The sequence below is a fragment of the Schistocerca serialis genome, chromosome 4 (genome assembly GCF_023864345.2).
Source record: "Schistocerca serialis cubense isolate TAMUIC-IGC-003099 chromosome 4, iqSchSeri2.2, whole genome shotgun sequence".
Classification (NCBI taxonomy): Eukaryota; Metazoa; Arthropoda; class Insecta; order Orthoptera; family Acrididae; genus Schistocerca; species Schistocerca serialis.
In genome coordinates this window covers 582499949-582526791 of record NC_064641.1, presented here as the reverse complement: position 1 = coordinate 582526791, position 26843 = coordinate 582499949, and the positions used below count along the sequence as shown (strand labels likewise).

General features: G+C 39.0%; 1 protein-coding gene across 1 annotated transcript in view; it reads left to right on the top strand.

The window, feature by feature from the left end:
* Positions 1-18206: 18206 nt before the first annotated feature.
* Positions 18207-26843, top strand: part of LOC126475324 (polyprenol reductase) — a 28355-nt gene continuing 19718 nt past the window's right edge. The window contains exons 1-2 of the mRNA XM_050103109.1: positions 18207-18776; positions 24759-24907. Of these exons, the coding sequence (XP_049959066.1) occupies positions 18592-18776; positions 24759-24907 (334 nt within the window). The 5' untranslated portion in view covers positions 18207-18591. The remainder of the gene's footprint in view (positions 18777-24758; positions 24908-26843) is intronic.

The window sequence follows — 26843 nt, the reverse complement described above, 5'->3', positions numbered from 1 at the left end:
GTAAAGGATAATTCCTGAAACAGTAATTAGCATTCTAGCTGTATCTTTTTAGCCAAGGCTGTACAGATGCATATACTTCACACTAGTTCCTAAACGACTGCTTAACACATTGACTACCATGCTGCTGACAGCAGAGCAGCACACTTAATGCTGTATTCCAGACCCAATCATGCCAGGGCCAAGAAATGCAGAAGATAATCTCTCAGGGAGTACTATAATCTAATAATGTAAACTTATAACTAAAAAGGCCATTTCCAATTACGTCTAACAAGCAAATTATGCTTTGAGTCAGTGATTTCTTTTGCCATAACTGACTAGTGAACACACATGCCATAGGATGGTGAATATTTATACTTTGCCTGTGAGAAGCAGCTATGCACATACTCCAATTTATGTTGAAATTATCACCTGGGTATTTTAATTAAATTTGGTCTACTATAAGCAACATGATAAAGGAATCAAAAGAAAGACACACACAGATTTAATTTCTTTATTAACAATGCTCGGATTTCCACATCACCATGGAGGTACCAAGCTGGATGCGTTACTCGTTTTTTTACATGGCGAGTTTCCCCAGTAGGCCTATAAACCATGAAACAGACAAAAAAGCTACTTCTCGTTGTCTTCTCTTCCTTGGACTTTCACTTCAGAAACTCTGAAACATCCATTACAAAAACACATTACACCATGCACAAACCTGGATTCAGTCACTGCAATTCATATCTATTTTACTGTCAAAAATACTGACTATGAGCAATGATTAATTGTGAACATTCAAAAGTTTTCAAATGTGCAGGTTACTGTTAGAATACAGTTACTACACAATTTTTGATCAGGAAAAAGTTACGATGATTGCAACTTAAATACCGAAGCCATTTGTTATGAGAATATGCCGTTACCACAAATAATCCACATAGATGCATTGAAAGAAACTTTACTGAGTAACATAATGCATCAGAATACTATAGGCACAAAGAATGAAATTTCTGTAGATTTACCATACATTTTACTTTTCTTGCACATGATAAGATTACCGTCCATTGTCTGGAATATAAACTATCCTTTCTCGTCTGCAAACACGTGCTTTTGCAGCAAGTATTATCAATTTTTCCGTGATTGAAAAGCTTTAACGCACACAAATCCCGCCATCATACACAAATCCACAAGGCATCAGCATGCCAGCGATATTGGCTTGCATGAGAGACGACGTCATGCCATGATATGACGTCATGATTCCTTGGGGCCCGCGAGACGCTTCTGACCACAGATAGTGAAGGTAGGTTATATAATTATCTTTGAGACAGTTCTCTGGTCACCTTTGGCTGAACCAAAGAGTGTAAGTATACCAGAGCCTGGAATATGGCTGACCAATACGGTGGCAAGGTCCTCCCCCAATTCTGCGGAAGGATGACTGGATGAACGGCCATGTTTCAGCACTCTGTTGCTGGTTCCTGAGGTGTGAAGACGTGCTTTATGTGTGCTCCAGAAAAACAAAGTTAATTGAAAATGGTATGCTTATAGAATATTTAGGCGTAGATGAACTAACAATTTCTCTTTTCAGAAACTTTTGGTGGGAGGCTGATGTAAATTTTTCTTAAAAAGATAGGCAGATAAAAATTCATGAGGAACATAGGATTCTTTGGAAGTGACAAAGAAACCACGTGTTGTAATCGTAAGACGAAATACTAGCATGTGGTAGTATTAAGATGAAATACTTGTGTGTGTAAATCTAAGTTGAAAATAATTAAGATTTCCGTGTACAGAACTCTAATTAGAGACAAGCAATTCCACATGGTGAGTACAGTGTGAGTCTCAACCGGACTATGAGACAATAAAAAGAGTTAGAAGTGTGATTTGCATGGGACAGTAGCGAATTTAGTGGGTCAATCATGATTTTTCCCAGTACAGCACGACAGTCGGTAAATTTGTTATGTTGGTAATGAATGAGATTACGAGAATGTGGGAGAGAATGAAGTAGCAAAAGATTCCTTACCAATCCAGAAAGTGCACAGTAGCAATAGACAGAAACATTTCGAGACCATAGAATAGTAAAATGCCCATTGGGTGGAGAATCACTTGTGTTGCTATTGTGTTTGAGTGGAATGCAAGAAATTTTGCAACATTAGCATGAAAGAATTTACTGTAAAAAAGAGGAGATATGTGAGACAAATAGTGGTCTTGATTATGGAGTTGTGGGTGGCCATTTTGATGAGCTATTTCAACATAACCTCCATTCTTTCCATGTTAGAGCTCATTGTATTACTTCTCTTCAAATGACATTAATCATGGAATGGAAACACACAGCAACAGAACGTACCAGTGTGACTTCAAACACTTTGTTACAGGAAATGTTCAAAATGTCCTCCGTTAGCGAGGATACATGCATCCACCGTCCGTCGCATGGAATCCCTGATGCGCTGATGCAGCCCTGGAGAATGGCGTAAGTATCACAGCCGTCCACTACATTTGGTACCGGGGTTGCGTAGACAAGAGCTTTCAAATGCCCCCGTAAATGAAAGAAAAGAGGGTTGACGACAGGAGAGCGTGGCGGCCATGGAATTGGCCCGCCTTTCCCAATCCATCGGTCACCGAATCTGTTGTTGAGAAGCGTACGAACAGTTCGACTGAAATGTGCATGAACCACATGTTGTGTCGAACTTAAAAGGCACATGTTCTAACAGCACAGGTAGAGTATCCCGTATGAAATCATGATAACGTGCTCCATTGAGCGTAGGTGGAAGAACATGGGGCCCAATCAAGACATCACTAACAATGCCTGCCCAAACGTTTACAGAAAATCTGTGTTGATGACGTGATTGCACAATTGCGTGCGGATTCTCGTCAGCCCACACATGTTGATTGTGAAAATTTACGATTTGATCACGTTGGATGACGCCTCATCCGTAAAGAGAACATTTGCACTGAAATGAGGATTGACACATTGTTAGGTGAACCCTTCGCAGAAGTGTACCTGAGGAGGACAATCAGCTGGAATGTTCCGTGCTCCCTAAGACGCCGATCAATTGTGTCGTACGTCTTCCAGTCGGGAGACCTTCGTTCTGGAAATCTGTCTCGATACAAACGTACCGCGCCACGGCTATTGCCCCGTGCTAATCCATACATCAAATGGGCATCTGCGAACTCCGCATTTGTAAACACTTCTCTGACTGCAAAACCACGTTCGTGATGAACACTAACCTGTTGATGCTACGTACTGATGTGCTTGATGCTAGTACTGTAGAGCAATGAGTCACATGTCAACACAAACACCGAAGTCAACATTACCTGCCTTCAATTGGGCCAACTGGCGGTGAATCGAGGAAGTACAGTTCATACTGACGAAATTAAAATGAGCTCTAACATGGAAATTAAGCGTTTTCGGACACATGTCCACATAATATTTTTTTTATTTATGTGTGAGGAATGTTTCCTGAAAGTTTGGCCGTACCTTTTTGTAACACCCTGTATACGACAGGAAGGAAATGTGGCCTTGCCAGGGTGGAGTGAGTCCATCAGAAATGAGCAATAGCTCTTTGTCAGATCCGTTATTCATTCCATTCCATTAAAAAGTAAGGATCAGAATAAATTATAGGTTAACTGAAAGGCACTAGGGCTCATATTTCAAGCAGTGGGTACGATAAACACGAAAATATTTCTGATGTATGAATAATAATTGCACTTGCTTGGCAAGCCACTCACCTTGTAGGCCTGACTATTAGATGCCACAGAATGGGGTAGGAACCTCCCACTTTCTTCAACAATATTCATTTTCATGAATAACATTCCAGTTATTTTGAACACAATTTTTATTTTTCAGTCCAGTTTCTTTCTCTACACTACTTAATTTTTCCTTTCTAGTTACAGTTATGTTCCGATTATCTTCGCCTTCTGGGATTTTTGGAAGCAAAATTTTTCTTACTTTTTCCATTCGCTCCAAATTATCCAAATACTCCAGTCCCTCATTATTTCCCATTGCTTCCACCAATTCCTTGCTGTCTTCTGTAGTAGAACCCACAACTTGTAATTTATTGAGCCCTATGTCTTCATCCTCACATATATCAAAAATATTTTTCCATAGCCTAGTTATACTAACAGACCTTTTACTTTCTTCTAGTACACACACTTCAGCTGGACTGTTCTGCACCTCACTGTTGCTATCCACACTGTCTTCATTTACTGTATTATCTTTCTGCTTTATTATTTTGTCCAGTATTTCGTTGATTTCTTCGATGTTCCCTATTATGTGTTTACTAAAATTAACGCCACAGTAGGAAATTTAAATGTGAGAGAGGGTGTGTGCACCAGACAAGTGGCTGGTTTTGAATATCTCTTTAAAGAAAGCAGAGATGGAATGGATAGTGGAGTGTGGTGGGTTGAGGGAGGGAGAAGGATAGGGGAATGGTCTGGGATGATAGAATGACAGTAGATCTAATGGGTGCAGAAATGTCTAGTCTCAGTAAGAGCTATTTGGTTCTTTTGCAGGGTGTGGTTGATTTCCTTCTCCACACTACCTCAGTTCAAACTTGTGTTCCATCTTTAATGACCTCATCACTGATAAGATGATAAACTATAATCACCTTTCTTCCTTCTTGCTAGGTACCAGTGCTTGTATTTGGAATTGTTACACCCTTATTACTTATGTAACTTACAAAATTCGAGTCTGGAGCTATGAAGAGACAAGAATGAGGAGAGATCTTTTTATGATGATACTCTTTGTCACCCATTGCTGGGACTGCTACAGAACTTTTTGCGAATGAATAAGCTCTCGTATTTGACAGATGGGTTGTAGAAATACACTCAGCACCTTTATAAGAAGAAATGTGGTGATGCTATTTTAGATTCTCACTGTTTCCTAAGACAGACGATAAGATGACCCAACACCATTTGTAGCAACAATATCTTCTGGAATAGAATGTCGATCTTCACGACATCAGTTACATCAAGTTTTCGTGTTAGCTGACTAATTAACATGCATGACATCAGATACATTTATATTTCTCGTGAAGTTCTTGATTGATATTCTTAAACTCTTAGCAAAAGGCAAGTGAAGGATCAAAGATAGAAAGAACCATCTAAATGGGACAGCAAGTGGTTCCTTGAGTGATGACAGTTTTACGTATTGATTTACTTCCCAAGTTACAGGGTGAACTCGGCGACAGAAAGAATTATTAGTATACAAATATCAACTGACCTCATAATTTCTTACATAATACAACAAAATACTTATTGTACAAGGAAAGCAATTTCACCACATGAGCGGCTGACAACATTACCAATCCTGGAATCAGAAATGAGTTGTAAAGATGTGAATTTTCAACACATATTGCAACACATTTATGTTCTCAGCCAATTTCGTTGGAAAATGCGGAATATGTGGGTCATTGTGGAATATTCCCACTTCAGCCCCTATAGTCTCATGATGTTCCAGTAGTTGGTGGCGCTATACGTAGCCTTCAAAATGGCTCTATAATGGGGGTGGGTTCTAAGCAGAGAGCTGTCACTGTTTTCTTACGGTGAAAAACCTGAGCATTATAGATATTAATAGGCGCTTGCAGAATGTTGGCGAAAACCTCGCAGTTAACATAAGCATATTGGTCGAGGCGTCTGTCGTCATCACAACAAGGTCGGACATATCTGTCCAATCTCCCATATCCTGGCTGCACACAGCTGTGACTCCTCCAAAGTTGGAGTGTGCAGACACTCTCACTGGAGGTGATCAATAGATGACAATCAGTCATCTTGCTGCACAACTGGACGTCTCTGTTGGCAGTGCTGATACACTCGTCGATATTTGAGATACTGAAAGGTGTGCACCAGCTGAGTTACTCGTTTCCTAACAAAAGACCAACGAAGTACCATCTGTATGGAACTGATTGTGCATTATGAGGCTGATCAAGACAATTTTTTGTCACACTTCGTCACAGGCGATGAAACATGGGTTCATCATTCCGAACTGGAAGCAAAATGGAAATCCCTGGAGTGGCATCACAGCAATTCTTCTCTGAAGAAAAAAATTCAAAGCCGCACCCTCAGACAGTAAAGTCATGGCGACGATCTTCTGGGACTCTGAAGAGCTTGTTCTATATGATGTGCTACCTCATGCTGCAACGATCAACTATGAAGTGTGTTGTGATTCCCTCAGGAAATTGTAACTTGTTCATGACTGCAAAAATGTAAACAAACATCTTCTCCATGATAATGCAAGGTCTCACACAAGTCTTTTCACCTGAGAGGAGCTCAAAAAACTTCATTGGATTGTTCTTCCATGCAACCCTACAGACTGGATCTTGCACCTTCTGACTTCCACCAGTTTGGCCAAATGAAGGATGAACTCGGTGGGGAGCAATACATGGATTATAGGGAGGCTATTGATACAGTGTGACATTGGCTCAGACGTCGACTGGTAGTGTGATATCATGTAGGCATACAGGCCCTCCTAGTAATGTGGCATAAGGTCGTCACATTGAACGAAGATTACGTTGAAAAACAGGATTTTGTAGCCAAAAGAGTGGGGAATAATATTGTGAATTTGAATCCTAAATTAAACTAACTTACTTTCAGAAAAAATGTGTTGCATTATATATTGAACTCTTGTATTTTTTGCTTTGTTTATGAGTGTTTAGCGACTCTCTTTTTCCTATCTAAAATACACCAGCAAACTTTAATACATTTTTATGGTAGACTTTCAGAACTATAAGCATCTGTCTTTATTATTATTTTCCAGTTTTGTGTTCAGTACAGGAATATTGCTTCTTCTGATGTACTGATTTTATGGAAGTTTAATAGAATATTTTATCCACTAGTGAAACTTCAACGAACAGTTGCCTTGTTATTATGATTGCAGTGTTCCTTGCTCTTATCAGTCCAGTAAAGGCAGCTGGTCAGAGGAGGAAAGAGAGGGAAGGCCTCCTCACTTCCCTGTAGTAGTAGCAGTAATAGTAATACAAGTGGCCATAGATATTTTTGCAACAAACCTTCATGCACTTTTGTAAGAGAGCATGAAAGACTTTAGCTTGTGTTATTTCCTCTAAACTACCAACAGCAGAGAGCAAATCAAAGTGCTAAAGCTGAACCCTAACCTAAAATCTATATTATCCAAAGAATCTGGAGGAGAGGGTATTGGTACTTCAGGACCATGAGGAACAGGGCGAATGGCTGACTGAATGTTAGAGTAAGAAATATCCTTTTTGTTTTTCAAATTGAAACCTTTTACATTGCAAGACCAAAAATAGCAGTCATCTCTAGGATTTTTGGGCTCCCTCCAAACCATTGGTATTCCAAAACGTCGAAACCATTGCCTCAGTTATTCAACACACACTGAACAAACTTGTGTGTGGCCCAAGGTTTATCTTGATCGCCTAGCTTTAACCGAAATAGACGAAATATATTTTTTCAACAAAATCGGAAATGTTTCTTTGTTGCTTTCTAATGGTACAGTTACCTCAAATGTAGCAGAAGCAATCTGGCGAGTTTATACATCCTCTGGTAGCCATTGTCCATTGTCCTTAAAACAACTTCACAACACAAGAAAACAGTCACTACTTTAAAGCACTAGTAACAACAACATGTGAACAGCACAGAGTGAAGAGGTACTGTGAACTAAAGGGCAGAAGCTCACTGCTTGGTGATGGTGGGGGAAGGAGCAGTGTGACAGATAGGCACTGACATGAAAATACTGCTGATTTCTCCTAATTGCTATTTATTTTATGTATATCTTGTATAAAAATGGCTAAATAACAGTTTATGGAGATCCTAAAAACCAAAATTCAAATTCACCATAGTGCTGAAATATCGAAAAAAGCTAAAACTAGACAAGCAGTTTGTGAAATAACTGTATGTGATAAAACTTTTTCACTATTTTCCCCGAAATCAGCGTTGAAAGCAATATAAAAATCACTTAATAAATTTGAAACAATTTTTATGTCTCAAGGTACTTTTACACTGGGATACATGTATCGCGACATGTATGAGCGACATGTCAATTTGACATGTCGCGATACATCACCTCATACAAAAATTCACGGAACTTGTATGCGGACCCTCGAGCTCATATATGTCGTGTATATATTTTGTATATCGCTTTTTGGCCATATACGCGACATGTATGAGCAACATTTGAAGAACTCGCGCATGCGCAGTACTATCATTTCCTGTCGTCTTGTCGCTTCCCGCTCATTTTTACGATTAGCGCATGCATAGTACCAGGCTCTTTGGTGGCTGTTTGAGTTTTGGAGGTGCCGACTGTCGTTTGTTGTGTAGATATTTGTGTATTGTGTCGTGTGTTGTGCCCACGTGTAATACTTTAAAATTTGCCATGACTTCTTGGTCAAAACAAAATACAGTGCATTTTATAAAGGCAGTGTGCAGGCATCCCTGTATATGGGATGTGAAACTAGGAGACTATAAGAACACTCAGAAAAGGTACGACGAGTGGGAGGAAATTGCTATGGCATTTAACGTGTCAAGGAAGGAATGTGAGGACAAGTGGCATAATTTAAAAAGCCAATATAGTCGCGAGTTAGCGAAAAGGAAGAGCAGCAAAGGAACTGGAAGTGCTACAAGCAATGTGTACCACTCTACATAATATGCTTTTGAAAGTATGCACTTCATAAGAGACAATTACAAACCACTCTCTCATAGGAGCACACATGAAGTAGTACCAGTAAGTAAATTTGTTATATCATTTTATTAATCATATATTTGGCAGCATTTTTTCGTGCTAATGCTTTGCATAATGTGTGCTGGACAATACCTTTGAGATTTTCTGTTTTGAAGAAAATTATGTAAATAAACACAGGCTAGTGCTACCACTGTAGCCTTTTCCGGACTGAGAAGCATTTGCTTCCTCAGCACTCTGTAAACAGCACTTATAATCCCAAATACATTTTCTATTACTCTTCTTGCTCTGTATGCTCTATAGTTAAAAATATATTGCCAACTATTTTCTTCGTGCAGACCTGGAAATGGTTTCACAATATTTTCCTCTAGGCCAAAGGCTTCGTCAGTGACGAAAACATATGGAACAGGCTTGCTTCTACCAGGAAGAGGAGTTGATGGTGGTAAATGTAGAGTTTTGGTTTCTAACATTTTGTAAAATGTGGTGTCTTTAAGGACACCACCATCTGAAATCCCCCCCTGTGTACCAACATCAGTGTAAATTATTCTATAATTAGCATCAGCAATTGCTAGCAAAACAATGCTGAAGCGCTCTTTATAATTAAAATAAACTGTTCCACTGTTGGATGGTGCCACAATGTCAATGTGCCTCCCATCTATAGCTCCCAAATACCTGGGGAAATTCCATTTTTCTTCATATTCTTTGGCAATTTTCAGCCATTCCTCTTCAGTAGCACGAAGCTGGAATGAAAATTGGTACTTTTTTAAATTAACTTATGCATGGACACTCAAAAAATTCTCAATACATTAAGATACCTTGATTATAATGTATGTATAACATATAGCTCACTTTGCCTTAGAAATGTGTTATGTATTTTAAAGGACATGGAAGCCCCAGCCACAGAAGGAGATGGTGAAGGAGAAGGAGAAGGAAGCATTAGTTTCCCTTTCGATATAACAGAAATGGAGGAGGTGACATTTGCCACGCCCCCACAAGACATTGTGGAAGTGGAAACCCCTCCAGTCATCTCTGTGCCTCCACATGAAAGTGGATCTGCAACCATGTCACCCTGTACCACTCCAAGTCCGAGTGGAAGAGGTAGATCAAGTGCACTGAAGAGAGCCAGGAGAGACCTGGATGAAGACCGAGAAGGTCTTTTACAGACCTTAAGAAAAGTTGGCGACGATTTAGCAGGCAGAAAAAGGGACCAGTTTACCCACTTGGGTGACTTTGTCGCCAATAAGCTCAGATTTCTTTAATAAAATGGCCATAGTAGAATTATGGCAAGACTTGAGAATGGAATATACAGATGTTTGCAGGAGGAAAACGATGAACTAATAGACGCAAATGCAACATAATTTATGGATTCTTTAAAAACATGCATAAATGTTGAAATATGCATGTCATGTGCTGTCAAGTGCTACTTAATAAAACTAAATACAAATTAATGTTGTTGGATATCTTTACTGTGCAGAAAGTGTCCTCAGAAATTGTGATGTAGTACTGAGTGAAGCATGTCAGTCGTTCCAAAGAACTAAAAGCTAACCCATTTCAGCAAAATTTGAGAAATTTATGGTCCAAAATGTATGTGCCGTTAAAATTTTAGTTCCTATTCCAGCAGCCTCACGTGGTTATGTTGGCAACATCAACGACGCGGTAGAAAATTTGTGCTGCTGTTCCTGATTGACACTTACTTGTATGTATCCTCATCTGCTCGTTAAAAGTAATTGCCCTCGTCAAACGAAGATTTCATCACAAAACATTTGCATTGTCGCGCGATTGCTAATGCCAACGTCTCACACACGATTGTCGGCATTAGCAACCGCCGGAATAATAGCAAAAAATTGATATACGTGCCAGATGCATGAAAAAAATTTATGATGTGCTACATACTCTGATATATATAAAACTTTTACCTTCACTTCTTGGGATAAAACTTGCACAATGGCCTCGCAAACACGAAGAATAATGTTGCATGTGGCACTTTTTTATATTGTATGCAGATACACTAACGTCGAAAAGGAATCCCCAGTGGCCAAAAAACGGAGTGTTATTGCCAACTGATTCTCTGGTGGAATCGCTTCCCGAAAGTTTGTGTTGGTTTTGGACACAAGAGGAGCCACAAGAGATAACAAACACCGGAAATCCTCCATACTCATCCTAACATAATTTCTAAAATATGCGCCATCCTCTAGCGTTAATTCCTGAACGAGCATTACGTAGTCTCTGTGAGTAGCGCGTTTGCGAAGAAACTCTCTCTACCGCCTTTTCTTCCTACTATCTTCCAAAAGAGCAAGTTTACCAGCACATAAAAAAGTGAAATCTTCCAAATCGTCGTCGGAAGCCATCGCACAGTGATACAAATCAACCAGTGTAAACGCACGCTCATACATGTATGAGGTTGATACTTCTCAACACATACAAGTCGCGATACATGTCGCAAAGTCGCATATACATGTACCTCATATATGTGCCGATACAAATCGCAGTGCAAACGCACCTTCAGACCTGTGTAACTGACAGTCCACACTCTAGTGCAGTGGCTACAAGAGAAACCCACGGTTTCAATAATAGCCTTCTGGACATTTTCTTTTCTCTGTTTTTTCGAAGCATATTTTTAAAGACTGAACTGCTTTCAACATCCATCAGAAAAACAATGAGGCATAGTTTTGCAACAATGCTGACGCAGAATGCATAGCTTACATGAATAACTTTAAAAACAAAGGTAAATTGATCGACTTTTTCTAAATTCCTAGAAGCTTTCATGGATAGAGCTGAAATGGTAGATGAATACATTGGCAATCCATTGGTGTCAAAATACAGACAGGAGTACTTCGAGGTATAGGATAACATTGTTACATAAGTGGAAACAATATTTTCACATTGTGATTAATTGACATTCCTTAACTTAGGCAGTACCACTCAGATCGCTGATTATGCTCAGCATTTCCCTATAGATGGTGTGGATTCATTGTAACAAATGTGTGGTGTGTCCTTCAGTTACTCGCAATTGCGTGTAGAAGTGGAGACTATTTTCTTCCCAGCATAAAGCAATATTTCACTCTGTCAGTTTGGGAGACACAATCAAAAGAATGTCTGTGAAAGAAACGGACCAAATTCTTCCAGAAGCTTTCAGACTACTTTGTCTAATTTCTGCCACTCCTGCAAAAGTGCTTTAGTTGAAAGGCGTTTTCTTTGTCTTCGCTTAAAAACGCATTTGAGGAATAACGGATCGCTTAGCAGCTCTTACTTGTACTCAGCTGAAAAATCAGTACTGCGAATGCTTGAGAGCTGAGACACGAAGTATGATGACGTTATCGAAAGATTCGGGAAGAAAAAGGATCGTCAAGTGAACTTGTTTTACAAGTAGCAACACTCAAATGATCAATCTACCAGTTCGTTTGGAAATAAAAATGAATGTCATTATTATTGTAATTATTATATTCCTTTCTCAGACGTTATGTCTGGTTAAAAATGGAAAGTGACGCAGACCTTGATCAAGCGTGACTTCCTTTTAACTGTGTGGTATATGTTACATTGCATTTAGGAACTTTCGGGTAATTGAACATGTATCAATAATTACAGATTTCTGTAGTTGTATATATACGTTTGGATGTAGCTGTATTGCGTTGATGTACTGGTGGATATTGTGTGGTATGACTCCTGTAGTTGGTAGTATAATTGGTACAATGTCAACTTTATCCTGATGCCACATGTCCTTGACTTCCTCAGCCAGTTGGATGTATTTTTCAATTTTTTCTCCTGTATATTTGTTGTATTGGGTATGGATATTTCGATTAGTTGTGTTACTTTCTTCTTTTTATTGGTGAGTATGATGTCATGTTTATTATGTGGTGTTGTTTTATCTGTTATAATGGCTCTGTTCCAGTACATTTTGTGGTGCATACTTGTATGTGGGAACGTGTTGTTTTATTAGTTTATGTTGTATGGCAAGTTGTTGATGTATTATTTTTGCTACATTGTCATGTCTTCTGGGGTATTCTGTATTTGCTAGTATTGTACATCCGCTTGTGATGTGACCTACTGTTTCTATTTGTTGTTTGCAAAGTCTGCGTTTATCTGTTGTAGTGTTGGGATCTTTAATAATAGGCTTGCTGTAATATCTGGTGTTTATTGTTTGATCGTGTATTGCAATCATGAATCCTTCCATCTCACTGTATACATTGCCTTTTCTTAGCCATGTGTTGGATGCATCTTGATCGATGTGTGGCTGTGTTAGATGATACGAGTGCTTGCCATGTAGTGTTTTCTTTTTCCAATTTATTTCTTTGTATCTGTTAATGTTATGTGATCTAAAGGGTTGTAGAAGTGGTTATGAAATTGCAGTGGTGTAGCCGATGTATTTATATGAGTGATTGCTTTGTGTATTTTGCTAGTTTCTGCTCGTTCTATAAAGGATTTTCTTAAATTGTCTACCTGTCCATAATGTAGGTTTTTTATGTCGATAAACCCTCTTCCTCCTTCCTTTCTGCTTAATGTGAATCTTTCTGTTGTTGAATGTATGTGATGTATTCTATATTTGTGGCATTGTGATCGTGTAAGTGTATTGAGTGCTTCTAGGTCTGTGTTACTCCATTTCACTACTCCAAATAAGTAGGTCAATATTGGTATAGCATAAGTATTTATAGCTTTTGTCTTGTTTCTTCTGTCAGTTCTGTTTTCAGTATTTTTGTTAGTCTTTGTCTATATTTTTAGTCCTTCTTTAATATTTATAGTATCTATTCCTATTTTTTGTCTGTATCCTAGATATTTATAGGTATCTGTTTTTTCCATCGCTTCTATGCAGTTGCTGTGGTTATCCAATATGTAATCTTGTTTAGTGTGTTTTCCCTTCACTATGCTATTTTTCTTACATTTGTCTGTTCCAAAAGCCATATTTATATCATTGCTGAATACTTCTGTTATCTTTAGTAATTGGTTGAGTTGTTGATTTGTTGCTGCCAGTAGTTTTAGATCAACCATGTATAGCAAATGATATGCCACGCTTAATCTGTATTGGCTGTGATATGATATTATTTGAATTTGTTAGGACATTAAGTGTGGTTTTCCAATTTTTCATTACTATGTTTAGGAATTGTATCAATTTAGGATCTACTTTGTATATTTCCAATATTTGTAGTAACCATGAGTGGGGTACACTATCAAAAACTTTTTCGTAATCAAAGTATGCGTAGTGCAGCGACCTTTGTTTAGTTTTAGCTTGATTTGTCACCTCTGCATCTATTATCAGTTGCTCTTTACATCCTCATGCTCCTCTGCAACAGCCTTTTTGTTCTTCATTTATAATTTTGTTCTGTGTTGAATGTGTCATTAATTTCTGTGTAATGACTGAAGTTAACATTTTGTATATTGTTGGTAGGCATGTTATGGGGCAATATTTAGCTGGGTTTGGTGTGTCTGCTTGATCTTTAGGTTTCAGATACGTTATTCCATGTGCAAATGTATCAGGGAATGTGTATGGGTCTGCAATGTAACTGTTAAATAATTTAGTTAGATGTGAATGTGTTGAGGTGAATTTCTTTAGTCAGAAATTTGCTATTTTATCTTTTCCAGGGGCTTTCCAATTGTGAGTAGAATTAATTGCTTGGGTGACTGCATGTTGCAAAATTATCACTTTAGGCATTTGTGGTATCATCTTGTATGTGTCTGTTTCTGCCTGTATCCACCTTGGATGCCTGTTATGTTGTACCGGGTTTGACCATATGTTGCTCCAGAAGTTTTCCACCGGTGTTATGTTTGGTGGATTGTCTATTTTAATGTGTGTGTTATCTATTGTCTGGTAAAATTTCTTTTGGTTTGTGTTGAATGTTTGGTTTTGTTTCCTTCTATTTTCACTTTTTTTGTATCTTCTAAGTCGTTTGGCCATTGCTTGTAATTTCTGCTTCTTTTCATCTGATTGCTCTATCGTTTCTTGTTGTGAGATTTTACCTAACCTTTTTCGTTTTTTGTCTAATATTTCATTTCTTATAAATGGTGTTAGCTGTCCAATGTCTTTTCTCAGTTTTTCTATTCTGATTTGTAGCCTGTGTTTCCATGCTGGTTTTGTGGGTTTCTTCTGTGTGTTGGTTGGTTCTGATCTCTGCCTAGTGTGTATATTTAGTGTAGTGAGTGCTCCTATATAAACCAGTAGTTGTAACTGTTCCATAGTTGTATTTTCATTTATTTTGTTGTGTATGATTGTGTTGATAGTTGTTATTGTTGTTTCGACTTGTGGGTTATTTGGGGGTCTATGCAAGAATGGTCTAATGTCTGTATTTGTGGCTTTGTATTCTATATATGTCAGCTGAAATTTTTCTTCTATATCTAACATGTGTGTCACTTCGTGTTCTATTTGTGCTTGTTCTGGTGGCTGTCTTAATATTTCGTTTTCCTCTGATTGTTTAATTGATGCGTGTTGTTCTTTGTTTGTTTGCTCTTGGATGTTTGAGTCCATTACTGTATTTTCTTCTTCTTCTGATTGCACATTATTTCGTTCCAGTATTTGTTGTTTGATGTTTTCTAATTTTGACTGGGGTATCCTGATATTATTATTATTATTATTATTATTATTACTAGTTGTAGTAGCAGTAATAGTAGGTTTTGTCGTCGTCCTAGTAGTAGTAGTGGTTGTTGTAGTAGTAATAGTAGTGGTGTTGGTCTATAGGAAAGTTACGTAAGTGTACATTAAAAGTGAAGGAAAAAGAGATCTTCCAACGCGTTTCTTAGTCTATCCAGAATTTAGGCCACTGCATTCCAGAAACACATGTTATTGCTATATGTTTTAAGAAATTCAAGAATGAGTTCTTCCTGTGGTGTCACTGCAAGGCACCACACTTGCTAGGTTGTAGGCTTCAAATCGGCCGTGGTCCGTCAGTACACATCAGACCCGCGAGTCGCCACTGTCGACGCTAGCAGACCGAGCGCCGCCACTCGGCTCATCTTAACGAGACAAGCTAGCGCTTTGGCCAGTTCTACAGTTGACTTTAATAGGAATGGTTCACTCTGATATCTCATTTGTAGAGACGCTAGTTAGCATACCCTTTAGCTAAGTCAGTAGCTACTACCTAGCTAGGCGCCATACACAGTTTATGCATTGACAATTCATCTATTTGTGTGAAGCAATCAGACTTGTAAAGAAGTATGCGCAGTTCAGTCTATAACTGCACTGGTAAATATTATTGTACAAATTCAAGATCGATGTTCACTGCTGATGCTGAATTAAAACTAAGTATTTAATTGTAATCCTGTCTACTAACTTTCTAATCACCTAAGGTGTTCCAGATACATACCGTCAAGTATAGTTCATTGATCCTCACATCAGCCTATGTGATCAACGTGTGCAATTAATGGCACCCCTCGTGACCAGACTAAGAGTCAAATTGTGTGGCTCAGCCGGGTCACCCTTTCTCCATGAGGCCAATAGTTCTGCCTCATACAAATCAGTTTCAGTCATTTCAGAATTCGATGTACATACGAATAGGGGTAACACATAGATTGCGAAGATGCGTTGTGCATAGCTCTTTGGCGCAGTCACATCGTTGCACGTGGAGTGAAAATTACAGTTTGGTCTTCTTCCAGACATCAGACGATGTCAAGGAGGTTAGATAAGTGAACTGATTAAAAGGGTCTTGTTTTGTGTGTACTGCGAATTACTACTGCTGACATTTCGATTTTACTTAAAACAGTAACAAAACGATCGGCTGTATCGCCATGATGCACCCCACGCTTGGCGAATAGAAATGGGCTTAGAAAAAAATTTCTTCAACTTTCTGATGTGAGTATTTATACACGAAAGTATACCGTTCCGAAGCAGCTACTCATAACTTTCAATTCAAATGTTTTTTTCGTCTGGAATGTGTACCAATAATTTTTATACCATACTGCTTTGATTCTCACAAAAACCGTTACCTCAGTGCCGATAATCTTCAAATGTCCAAATGTGTGTGAAATATTATGGGACTTAACTGCTAAGGTCATCAGTCCCTAAGCTTACACACTAGGCCTACTTAACCTAAATTATCCTAAGGACAAACACACACACCCATGCCTGAGGGAGGACTCGAACCTCCGCCGGGACCAGCCGCACAGGCCATGACTGCAGCGCCCGAGGCCGTTCGGGTAATCCCGCGCGGCCGACGATAATCTTAATTCAATCACTATATCTGGTAGTGAGAACATTAGAAAGGTCTTGTTTTGTGTGTACTCACCGAGTTACTACTGCTGACACTTCGATCTCACTTGAAACAGGAATAAAATTATCGGCTGTTTTGCCACGGTGTACACCAGGCTTGATGAATGAGAATTGGCGTTACAAAAATTAGTTTTCATGTCTCGGTATCTGTAAATATTCATCCATGTATACTGTTTTACAGTACGTACTCACAACTGACTGTCAGTGCAACGCATTAACGATATGAGCGTAGATTTAAGACAGGGCTTTAACGGAGAAACAGACTTCTAAGACTCCCCAAGATGGCGAACTCCTGGGCCCTCTGGCTTCAACTGACGTCTGTGCTCGGCATATATAACGCCATCTCCCTTATCCTAACCTGCTTGATCCATGGAGGTTCCATGCCTTGAACCACAGACAACAGATAACATAAACTGCACATAACGTCATTTTACTCAAACCAACATCTAACTCACATGACTCGGTGCACGAAGCCGAGCATGTCATTACGCATTTATAGTGCACAATTTATAACGTTTTTGTTACAGATCAAATGTTGTGCATTTTAACAGATACAGTCTTGCTTTGTATCCTACAGATTAGGTAAAGTGACGAAAATCTCAGTTGTGTGAGTGAATTACTTTAAAGTACTTGCAGAGGTATTTCCATTAGTTGAAAGTTAGGATGTAGTCCTTGGATGTAAAACTTGGGGAATGACTTTAGATTTTGAAACGACATGTCATTAATATCTAGCCCACTACAACTGTATAATCAACGTTTTATAATATATAACGCTTCCTGTCTTGATATCTTTTCGGTGTCTGTACTGGACTAAGCAAAAGTAAGAAAAAATTTGTGCTTATCACGTGTAAATACCTGACATTATGCACACAACCGAATTTCCTTTCTAACAAAAGCTTACTAAAGCACTTCACACATATTCTTGTGGAATGCTGCGTTCGAAATTGTTATTTTGTCTTCCACTCCTGTGGAAGCTGCGAACTATAAGAATTCACAGTGCAAAAAGAAGTATTCACTATAGAAAATCGTTGTGTCGCTTATTAAAAGCACTGTCAATTCGTCTCAACTTGACAACATGTAAAAACCATAACCACTGTTTTATTATCAGGAATTTCGGAGAAACTCGGTTAACTTCACTACAACATGTGCAAGAGAAGTACTACAGTTCATTGAATTGTTAAAATCAATGCTTGATTTCAGCTGTAAACGAGAGAAACTTTAACTGTCAGCTCCATTTCACACAGCGCGTAATGACACGAACTCTGCTTTCTGCCCCGAGTCATGTGACTGGATGTTGGTTTCCAGAGTTAACACAGCATAGATGGGGAAATGCGCGGGCCAAGTTATATCTGGTCTGTGCCTTGGACGATGCATTGTAACTTCTGCGTAACTCCTGGGCGCAGTCACAACGTTGCATGTGGAGTGAACGTTGCATTTTGGTCTTTCTTCCAAGCGTTAAACATCTTTGGTCAGTGCTGTGCGGCGCACGTGGAATGTGTTTGTTTATATTTATGTTAGGTTGAAATGAATATTGTTTGAAAACTTTGAACTATACCTAGTATCAGTTTTTTGATTATTTGTTATCAGAGTTCAGTAATTTACGCAGGCTATCACGTTCGAGAGGGTAATAATGCGTTACTCTCATTTTGTAGATAATGAGTTGCGGACTGGGAAAAGTGTGTTAGTAGCACGGAAAAGAAAACCACCTTTCACCAAGTTTTTATACCTCTTTCACGAGACGTCATTGCTGTGTTGCTGCCCGTTGTGAAATCTACCGTTCACAATGCTTGATCTAAACTTGCTGAAAATTGGATTTGCGTTATTAACTCTGGTGATGATAGTTTTGGGAAGCCTTATGAATACAGTTGAGAAACGTTTGCCTAGTTTTGTAAAACAGAGTTTTAGATACGGTAGATTCGCTTATCAAGGCAAAGATACGTTTCTGAAACCCATCGAAGTTCCTAAAAGGTAGGCCTATGTCGTAAGTAATTCTGACAGTTCATGCGACTAAGAACAAGTGTTTGTATGAAATTGGTTTTTAAGATGTTTTTACACAGTTAGTAATTTCAGTTGAAATCTGCTTTTGATTGTGAACGTTAATTTAAATTACCAAACTGTACGGTATTGTAAATAGGGTTAATATATGTATAGAGCTCTCTTCCTTAACTCAGAATCCCTGAATTCTTTTTTGGATGATATTAATACCGTATAAAAGAATAGAGCTAATGTATGTATGGTGTCCACGTCCATGATTGAGATGCCCTGATTTTTTGGGCATAATACGACTACCACTCAGAATGCGGTCATCATACATATTCACACCATACACGATTCAGAGATTCTGCAAGTAACAAATTAAAACTTCGAATAAAATGGAGTATACAAGGCTTTTTTCACCTTTTGAACATTTTTCAGTACAACCAGGGTTGACAAAGTTTGCATGAAACTGTAAACAAAGTACTACATAATATTTACACCCTGCATTTTACACATTACATGTTAGGCTAATTCTTTTCACATTATTGTAGGTTACAGTGCTAGTAGTAAGCCCTTTCTAAAGTTTTACTGTATTTATTATTTTAAATAATGTAACTTCACTGTATAGTATTTCTTGTTTTTAGTCCATTTCCTATGTTTCTTTTTTTAAATTTTTTATTCATACACTCTATATGGGCACTTTGTAGAATTTTGTTAAGAGGCGTTAGAGCAAGTGAATCCCTCTCAACATGGGGTTGTAAGGGTCTTGCCCACTATACATCAACGGAAACGTCTGATTACACCCGTTGGCTTTGACCTGTGATGTAATCCTGGTGTGGTGTGTGATGTCACGATGCCGCGGAGTTTAGTTTGTGAGTGTGAAGTGTTTATAGGTGTCGTTTTGATGCGGTCGGTGGTGCTCTCTGGTGATGTGTTTATGGGTTGCGCGTTATGTGGTGTATAGGGTGTAGTTGCTTGTTAGTCCTTGGCGTGTTAGGTATTTGTGTTGACTGTACGTTTACAGGAATAGTTTTCAGTGAGTTAACGATTTAGTTTTTGTTGTGTCTAAGTTATTGTAGTGTTGTTTGGTATTCACCATGTGTGAATTTTTTTAAATTACTTTGCTTATGCCTTTATTGGGTATGGATATGACTGACAAATTGAATAGTACATGTTTGTGTGCGTAGATGGAGGACAGTGCTTTGTCCCACATCAAATTTCTCCAGCTTTTTGGGCTGTTGGCCGAAGGGGTGAAGTGCTCTGTCTGTCTGGAGGAAATGCAATTGACAAAAGTTCCGACGTCTCGGACCAGGGATGGCTACATGTGGAGATGCCATAGGGATAACCTATGGCGCTCTATGGTGAGGTTCCTGGTTCGAGAAGTCTAGGCTGGGCATGCGAGAAATTGTGTTAATGACTTATCGTTTTTGTCATCCTCTCACAGTTTCTCTGCGCATGAGATTGGTGTGAGTGAGAGGACTGTGCTTGATTAGTTTTCATTTTGTTGTAAAGTCTGTTTGGAGTATATTAACTACAGGGGTAAGTTGGGTGGGCCTGGGGTGGTGGTGGTAGAGGAGGAGGAGGAGGAGGAGGTTGATGTGTCGCAGTTTGGGAGGAAGTAGTATGGGAGTGGTAACTCTTTGGTTGGTATATGGATGTGGGGCGGCTGCTGTATCGGGGGGTGATTTTTCAGAATGTGTATTTAGGGTTTTGGAGGGGCAGACGGAAAGGGAATTAGTGGGATTAATTGAAAAGTTCATAGAAGAGGGTAGTACCATAGTTGCAAGCGCAGATGCATTTCATCTTTGGGTTTGGGTAAGTGGGGGTACAATCATTTAGTAGTCAATCATAGTGTTGAGTTTAACAATTTTGAGACCGGAGCCTGTACGAATACCATAGAGGGGTTTTGGGCAGTTGTTAAGTCACTTATTGGGAGGGGGAAGAGGCGCTCTTCTAACCTTCAGCCTCATTTAGATGAGTTCTGTTGGTGGAAGAGAGTCCCTGATGGCTATAGTATTTTTAGGGCTTTTTTTTAAGGGCTATTAGTAGGATGTATCGGCCAAAGGTTGTTGGTTAGGGAGGTGTCGGGGGGGGGGGGGGTTGGCTGCGGCTCGGGCGGAGAGGTGAGTTGTTGGCAGGGTTTTTTGTTTGGAGGTGGGGTGGGGAGTGGTGGTTGTTTTGTGATGTTGTTGTGGAGGATCTCTCTTGTTGCAGTTGTTGTTGAGTTGTAGTGTGTGATTGAGATATTTTTGATTTTTATTTGTTTATGGGTCTATGATTTTTTTTGGGGGGGGGGGCGGTGTGGGTTGGGAATTATTTTTAGTTGTGGTTTTCTGTGTGTGTGTGTGTGTGTGTGTGTGTGTGTGTGTGTGTGTGTGTGTGTGTCCTAGAGTGCAGTGCCGGAACTTTTTTGTAGTAAGTTGTATTTTTTGGTTGGTTGGTGGGGTATTTGTTAGTTGTTTGGTTGTTGGTATTGGTGATTCGGTATTGTGAGTTGCTGTTGACCTATATAGGTCAAGGGAAGCGACCGATTCCAGAGGATATGGTGTGTAGTGAAATTTGGGAAGGTTGTGGGTCGTTTTATTTTGTAGTTTTGTGTCGTTTGGTACAGTGGCGAGTGTTTGTATTTAGTTTGTCCCCACCAAAAAACCTCCAATTTCCTACACTTGTCCTGTTAGTTTCATTATATATCTTTGGAGGAAGATTTGTTTGATGGTTTTTCGATCTATTTTCGTGTTTGTTGTCATGTTCACATAATGACGTCGTAGGCACGATATGGAAGTTGTTGTGAATTGTTGTTTCCGCCATATTGGTGACATCATGGGTCAAAACAGGCAGGTGGAATCGGATGCTTCCGTGTTCCCCATGATGTCTTATAAAAGTTAACAGGCAGCTCAACAGGCGCACTGTCTTTCCCTTAGGAAGTAAATACATTCACATTACACAAAAAATGCACGTTTAATTGACATGCCTTACACCATACTAGCAAAAGTCCACTATAGTAAGGTGCCTTTGACTGATAGTTTAATTATCATTTGATCTGCTGTCTGCAGGAAGGTATAATGAAAGGCAAGGGACAGCTAGGTGATGAAGATACACGGGAAGGTCGTAAAATAAGTTGATAAATGGTTGTTGCTTAGAATGCGGTATACCGTCATGGTTCAGTTCTGGCAAGGGTAGGGGAATATGTAGACTGTGACTTTGTAGAACAGTTGGTTCTGAGATTGATCTGGAATGATTCAGATACACCACAAGAAAATGTAACCTTCATTATTATATACCTCATAATTGCTTACTGACGTGTAGGAAAACACCTAAAAAATTTTAGATGAGATTTACATTGTTTTATCATGGAAGGTGAAATGATGCATTTGCAGCTGTCTGTATGAAGAGGTGTGTTGTATGTAGCTGTTGGAACTGTTAGTTGCTTTTCCAGGGAGAAAAGAGGAGTGGGAAGGGTGGAAAGTACAGTAAGGTCACTCAAGACTCCAGGCTTAGGTGACCCTCCATCCGTTCTTTCCTTTAACATATAATTTTTTTTCTAATGTTGAACTTATCAATCAACATTACTTAGAATTTATTCTCCCAATCATTTGATCTCTCTATAATTTTACTCTTTCTCAAGTTTCCTTATGATACTATTTTTCATACAGTGGTGATTATGAGCAGTGCCTAATAGTGACAGTAAAATAGTGATTTGTGAGTTGTCAAGAAAGACACATGTAAAATCTCTGCTTGAGCTACATATGCTGATGTGGTAAGCACTGATTACTTTTCATATTAGACAGAGAATATTTATTTTAGTGGCAAACTCAGCTCTGCAACAGCAGTTTATGTGTGCATGAATGAAGGAGGAGGAAAATGGAGCCAAACTTTATGGAAAAAAATATAGATTCAACAGTTTAGAGCTGAGGAGTATATTGTGTGATCAAACAGCATATTGCTATGCTCTACATGTATTGGTATAATGCTCAGTGCATTGGTGTTTTGGAGGTTATTCTAAGGCACTAAATTGTGTGGACTCCATTTTTATAGAGAATTCTCTTTGGAGTATTGCAATTTGTATATTAAAATAACATGTAAATTAGTTGTGTAGATATATGAAAATTTAGTTTGTACTGATCTCTGTAGAACATTTAACTATTTGCTCAGCAGCTCATAGCTTAATGTACTCCAGTTTTGGAAGAAGCTTGCATTTTTTAGTATGGCGTGGGCATAAAAATTAGGCTTCATTGTCAGTCAGTTTGTTACCGCAATCAAATTTTCTGCTGTCTCATTCATTGGCTTCGCCAACTCACAACCAAATTGTCACCTTCAAACCGGAAAAATGGAAGCGTCCGATCCCACCCGTCTGCTTTGACCCATGAAGTCACAAATATGGGGGAAACGACCATAAACCACAATTCCAATATGGCGCATATAAAGTCGGTACGTACACGTTATGAGGACGAAAATACATCGAAAAACAAACGCACACACTTTCCACAAAAAGCCTAATGACACTAACGGGACAAGCGCGGGAAATGGGGTGTTTTTGGGTGGGGGCAAACTAAATATAAACAAATTTAGACACCCGCCCCTATACAAAACCACACGAAACGACGGAAAAAAACCGACATCACAAAACTCCCCAAATACCAGTAAAAACAATATCATCTGAAATCGGACCCTTCCCTTGACCTATATAGCTCAACAGCAGCTCCCGATCCCATAAATTAGGATCAAACACTTCCGTTGGCCTATATAGATACCAATATCAACATACACAGCCACACATTGGGATGGGACACTTCCCTTGACCTGCGCACTGTTAATTTTATCCGTCATAGCCATACCTGAACAAAAGCAACAACTGATTAATTTTACTAAAATTACTCCACGATGTACAGCGAACAACACTAAATTAACCTTCACACAAAATTGTTAACTCACTGAAGCGAATTCCACTACAAACACAGCCGACACACGAACAATTCTGGATAATGAGCAAAAGCAAACTGAGCCCATTACACCACACAAACGAAAACCTTAGACATACCACCAGAGAGCGCAACAAACCACAACACAATGACATCTACAAACATGCCACACCCACAAACGAAACTCCGCGCCGTCATGACGTCACACACAACACCCTTACATCACGGGTCAAAGCTGACGCGTGGGATCGGATGCTTCTGTCGACCCTTCAAACCTAACCTTAGACCTGGGGTTGCGATACAGGTCAGGCTATCACCACAACCAGGTTGGATGTGGTTGGGACTTCTTTTACAGTCTTCTCAGTCTGTGACCCCCGACTGCTCCCCCTTTTTTTTCTTCCAGTTTTTTTAATTTGGTCTCACCTTGTATGCCATTACCGTGTGATTAATGTTCATTAAGTTTTATAACTGGACTCCCCTGACTGGATCCATCCACTTTTAGCAGACCCTCTTTCTTCTGTAACTCACTTCGGAATCACGGGGCTGATGACCTCGTCGTTTGGCCCCATAACCCCTCTGTCAGTCAATCAATCAATTATCACCAGAACCAAGATTGCAGGGGGGGGGGGGAGGGAGACATGTAACTGGAGCCCTAGTTTCTGCAGGTTAGGCAGCTTCTAGGAAAGTGCTGTCTTGTTTTACAAATTGGTAGTTTCTGTAGCTGTGTAAATACGGTTTTGCATACTTTCAATTAAATTATACTTTTTTAAAAAATTATGGGACACAATTTTTGTGTAGTATTTACCATCAGGAGGTGACGGATGCGTATAAAGGTAGGCACAGTATACTTGTGTCTACAATTATATTTGTGTATAAGCAGTATTGAAATTTTGCCTCCTGAAGGAAAGTGATGGTTAGCAATTCTGTCTCATAATTTTATGTAGTCTTTGGAAGTGAATTTTTCTTTTGATAATATTACATTTTTAATCAGATGATGCTTACCTGTTGGCAGAAGTGTGGTGTTTCATGCAGGCTGTTCGTTTTTTCTCTGCAGGTGGTTTCGCCATTTTTATGTTTTTGGAGCTTTTTTCACATCATTAATATTTGTGGTTGTACTGAGAGTATACATTTTTCACGGCAAGCCACATCCATTGTTGCTTGCTTTGCTGGATTTGCTTGGGTCAACTAGCCGCAGAGCAAATGGTAATTCTTCAATATTTTGTAATTTCCTGTTATGATATGGTATTGCTGTATCCGGAGTGAACTATGAACAATAGAAGAAGGGAAGATTATCAGCCAACCATTCAGGGAATACTAATGGCATTGGTAGTGATGTTGAGTGCTGTGGCCTGGCCATAATACAGAAACAGTGAATCTATGTTTGCCTGCTGTCATTTTTTGTGTACTGTCTGTAATAATAAAAGTTCCTCCTGTTTCCAGGTTGCTCATATGTATAAGCTGCATGACAGAATAAGACTTTGAACTACACTGCCAACAATAGCCCTGTGTACACTGGCAGTACTTTAATCATTCTCGGTGTCTTCGCTGTGCTGAGTTTTGTAGACAAATGTGAACACTCGCTAAACTCACAATCAGTATTGTCTGCCAATTAAATCATGCTAGATTATCTTTGGTGAGGGAAAACTTTCAGTATCTTTGAAGTGTGTTCAGTTTGTATTGATTCAGCTAGCCCTCTTGTGCCCCTTTCCACCAGTGATTTGCTGCTCAACCAGGGAGTTTTGAGTGTCCTTGTGTTTCCTATTTTATTTTATCATCATCTATTTCTCCACTTTGTCTTTTTCCTCCCTATTTTGTACTTACTCTCTTCTGTTTTACCTGTTCTTTTTTTTTCATACCACTTCTATTTTCTTCTTTTTCAAACTTTCATGTCTCTTCCACACTGCTTACCTAGACTCGCTATTATTTGATTAGATGTTTGACTTTTGTTGATTAACTACCATGGTTTGAATACAATCCCAAAAATACACTATAAAATGAACAGTGGCTAGTGTATTGAGACTGAATGGTGGAGACAGATTGTTAAATTTCAACAAAGAATTCTGATGTAGTGCCTGGGAAGTTGTATGTCACACCAACACACAACAAAGGAAATAAAAGCAATATGCTGATTATAGACCTGTATCACTGACATTGATTTGTAGCAAGACTTTGGAACATGTAGTGTGTTCCAGCATTATGAAATACACTGGTGAAAATGAACTATTGATACACAGCTACCATGAATTCAGAAAATATTGTTCTTGTGAAACACATTGGCTGTTCATTCTTATGAGGTGATGAGTAGTATCGACAGGAGCTGTTAAATTGATTCCATTTTTTTCTAGATTTTCAGAAGGCTTTTGACACTGTACATTACAAGTGACTTCTTATGATACTGCCTGTGTATGGAGTATTGTTTCTGTGTGTGACTAGGTTCATTAGTTTCTGTCAAAAAGGTAACAATCTGTGGTAATTGACGGGGTGTCATTGAGTGAAACCAAAGTGATATCTGAAGTTCCCAAGAAACTGTTATAGGCCCACTACTGTTTTTAATGTATACAGACAGTGTAGGAGCCAATATGAGTATCCATCTCAGATAGTGTGTTGATAATGCTGTCATTTAGCATCTAATAAAGTCATCAGAAGATCAACATGAATAGCAAAATGCTTGAAATAGGTTTTCTGCATGGTTCAAGAAGTAGTAGTTTAGCTTAAATAATAAAATGTGCAGAGATCCTCCATAAGAGTGCTAAAAAATCTCATTACACTTTGGTTATGCGATAAATAACACAAATTTAATGGTTGTACATTCAGTTACGTGCCAAAAGCAGAGTCGGCGAAAGGAGGTCCCTGACAGTTGACAATGCTACTGCCAGCTTTCAAGTGAAAAGTGAAAATGGCTGCAAGTGAAAACAATAGTTATCTATAGAGCTACGGCATCACTGAAATGTCGCTATAGAGACATACAAAATCAAGTTATGTGACTGGTTGAGGCTGACGTGCAAAGTAGCTTTGCCAAACCCACTGCAAACGCCAGAGAACATTTTTTACAATCTCTACTCTAGCGATTACCATTACAGACATCTTAAATTGAAGCAGTCACATTGGAAATATTATGAGGAAGACGAATCAAAGACTG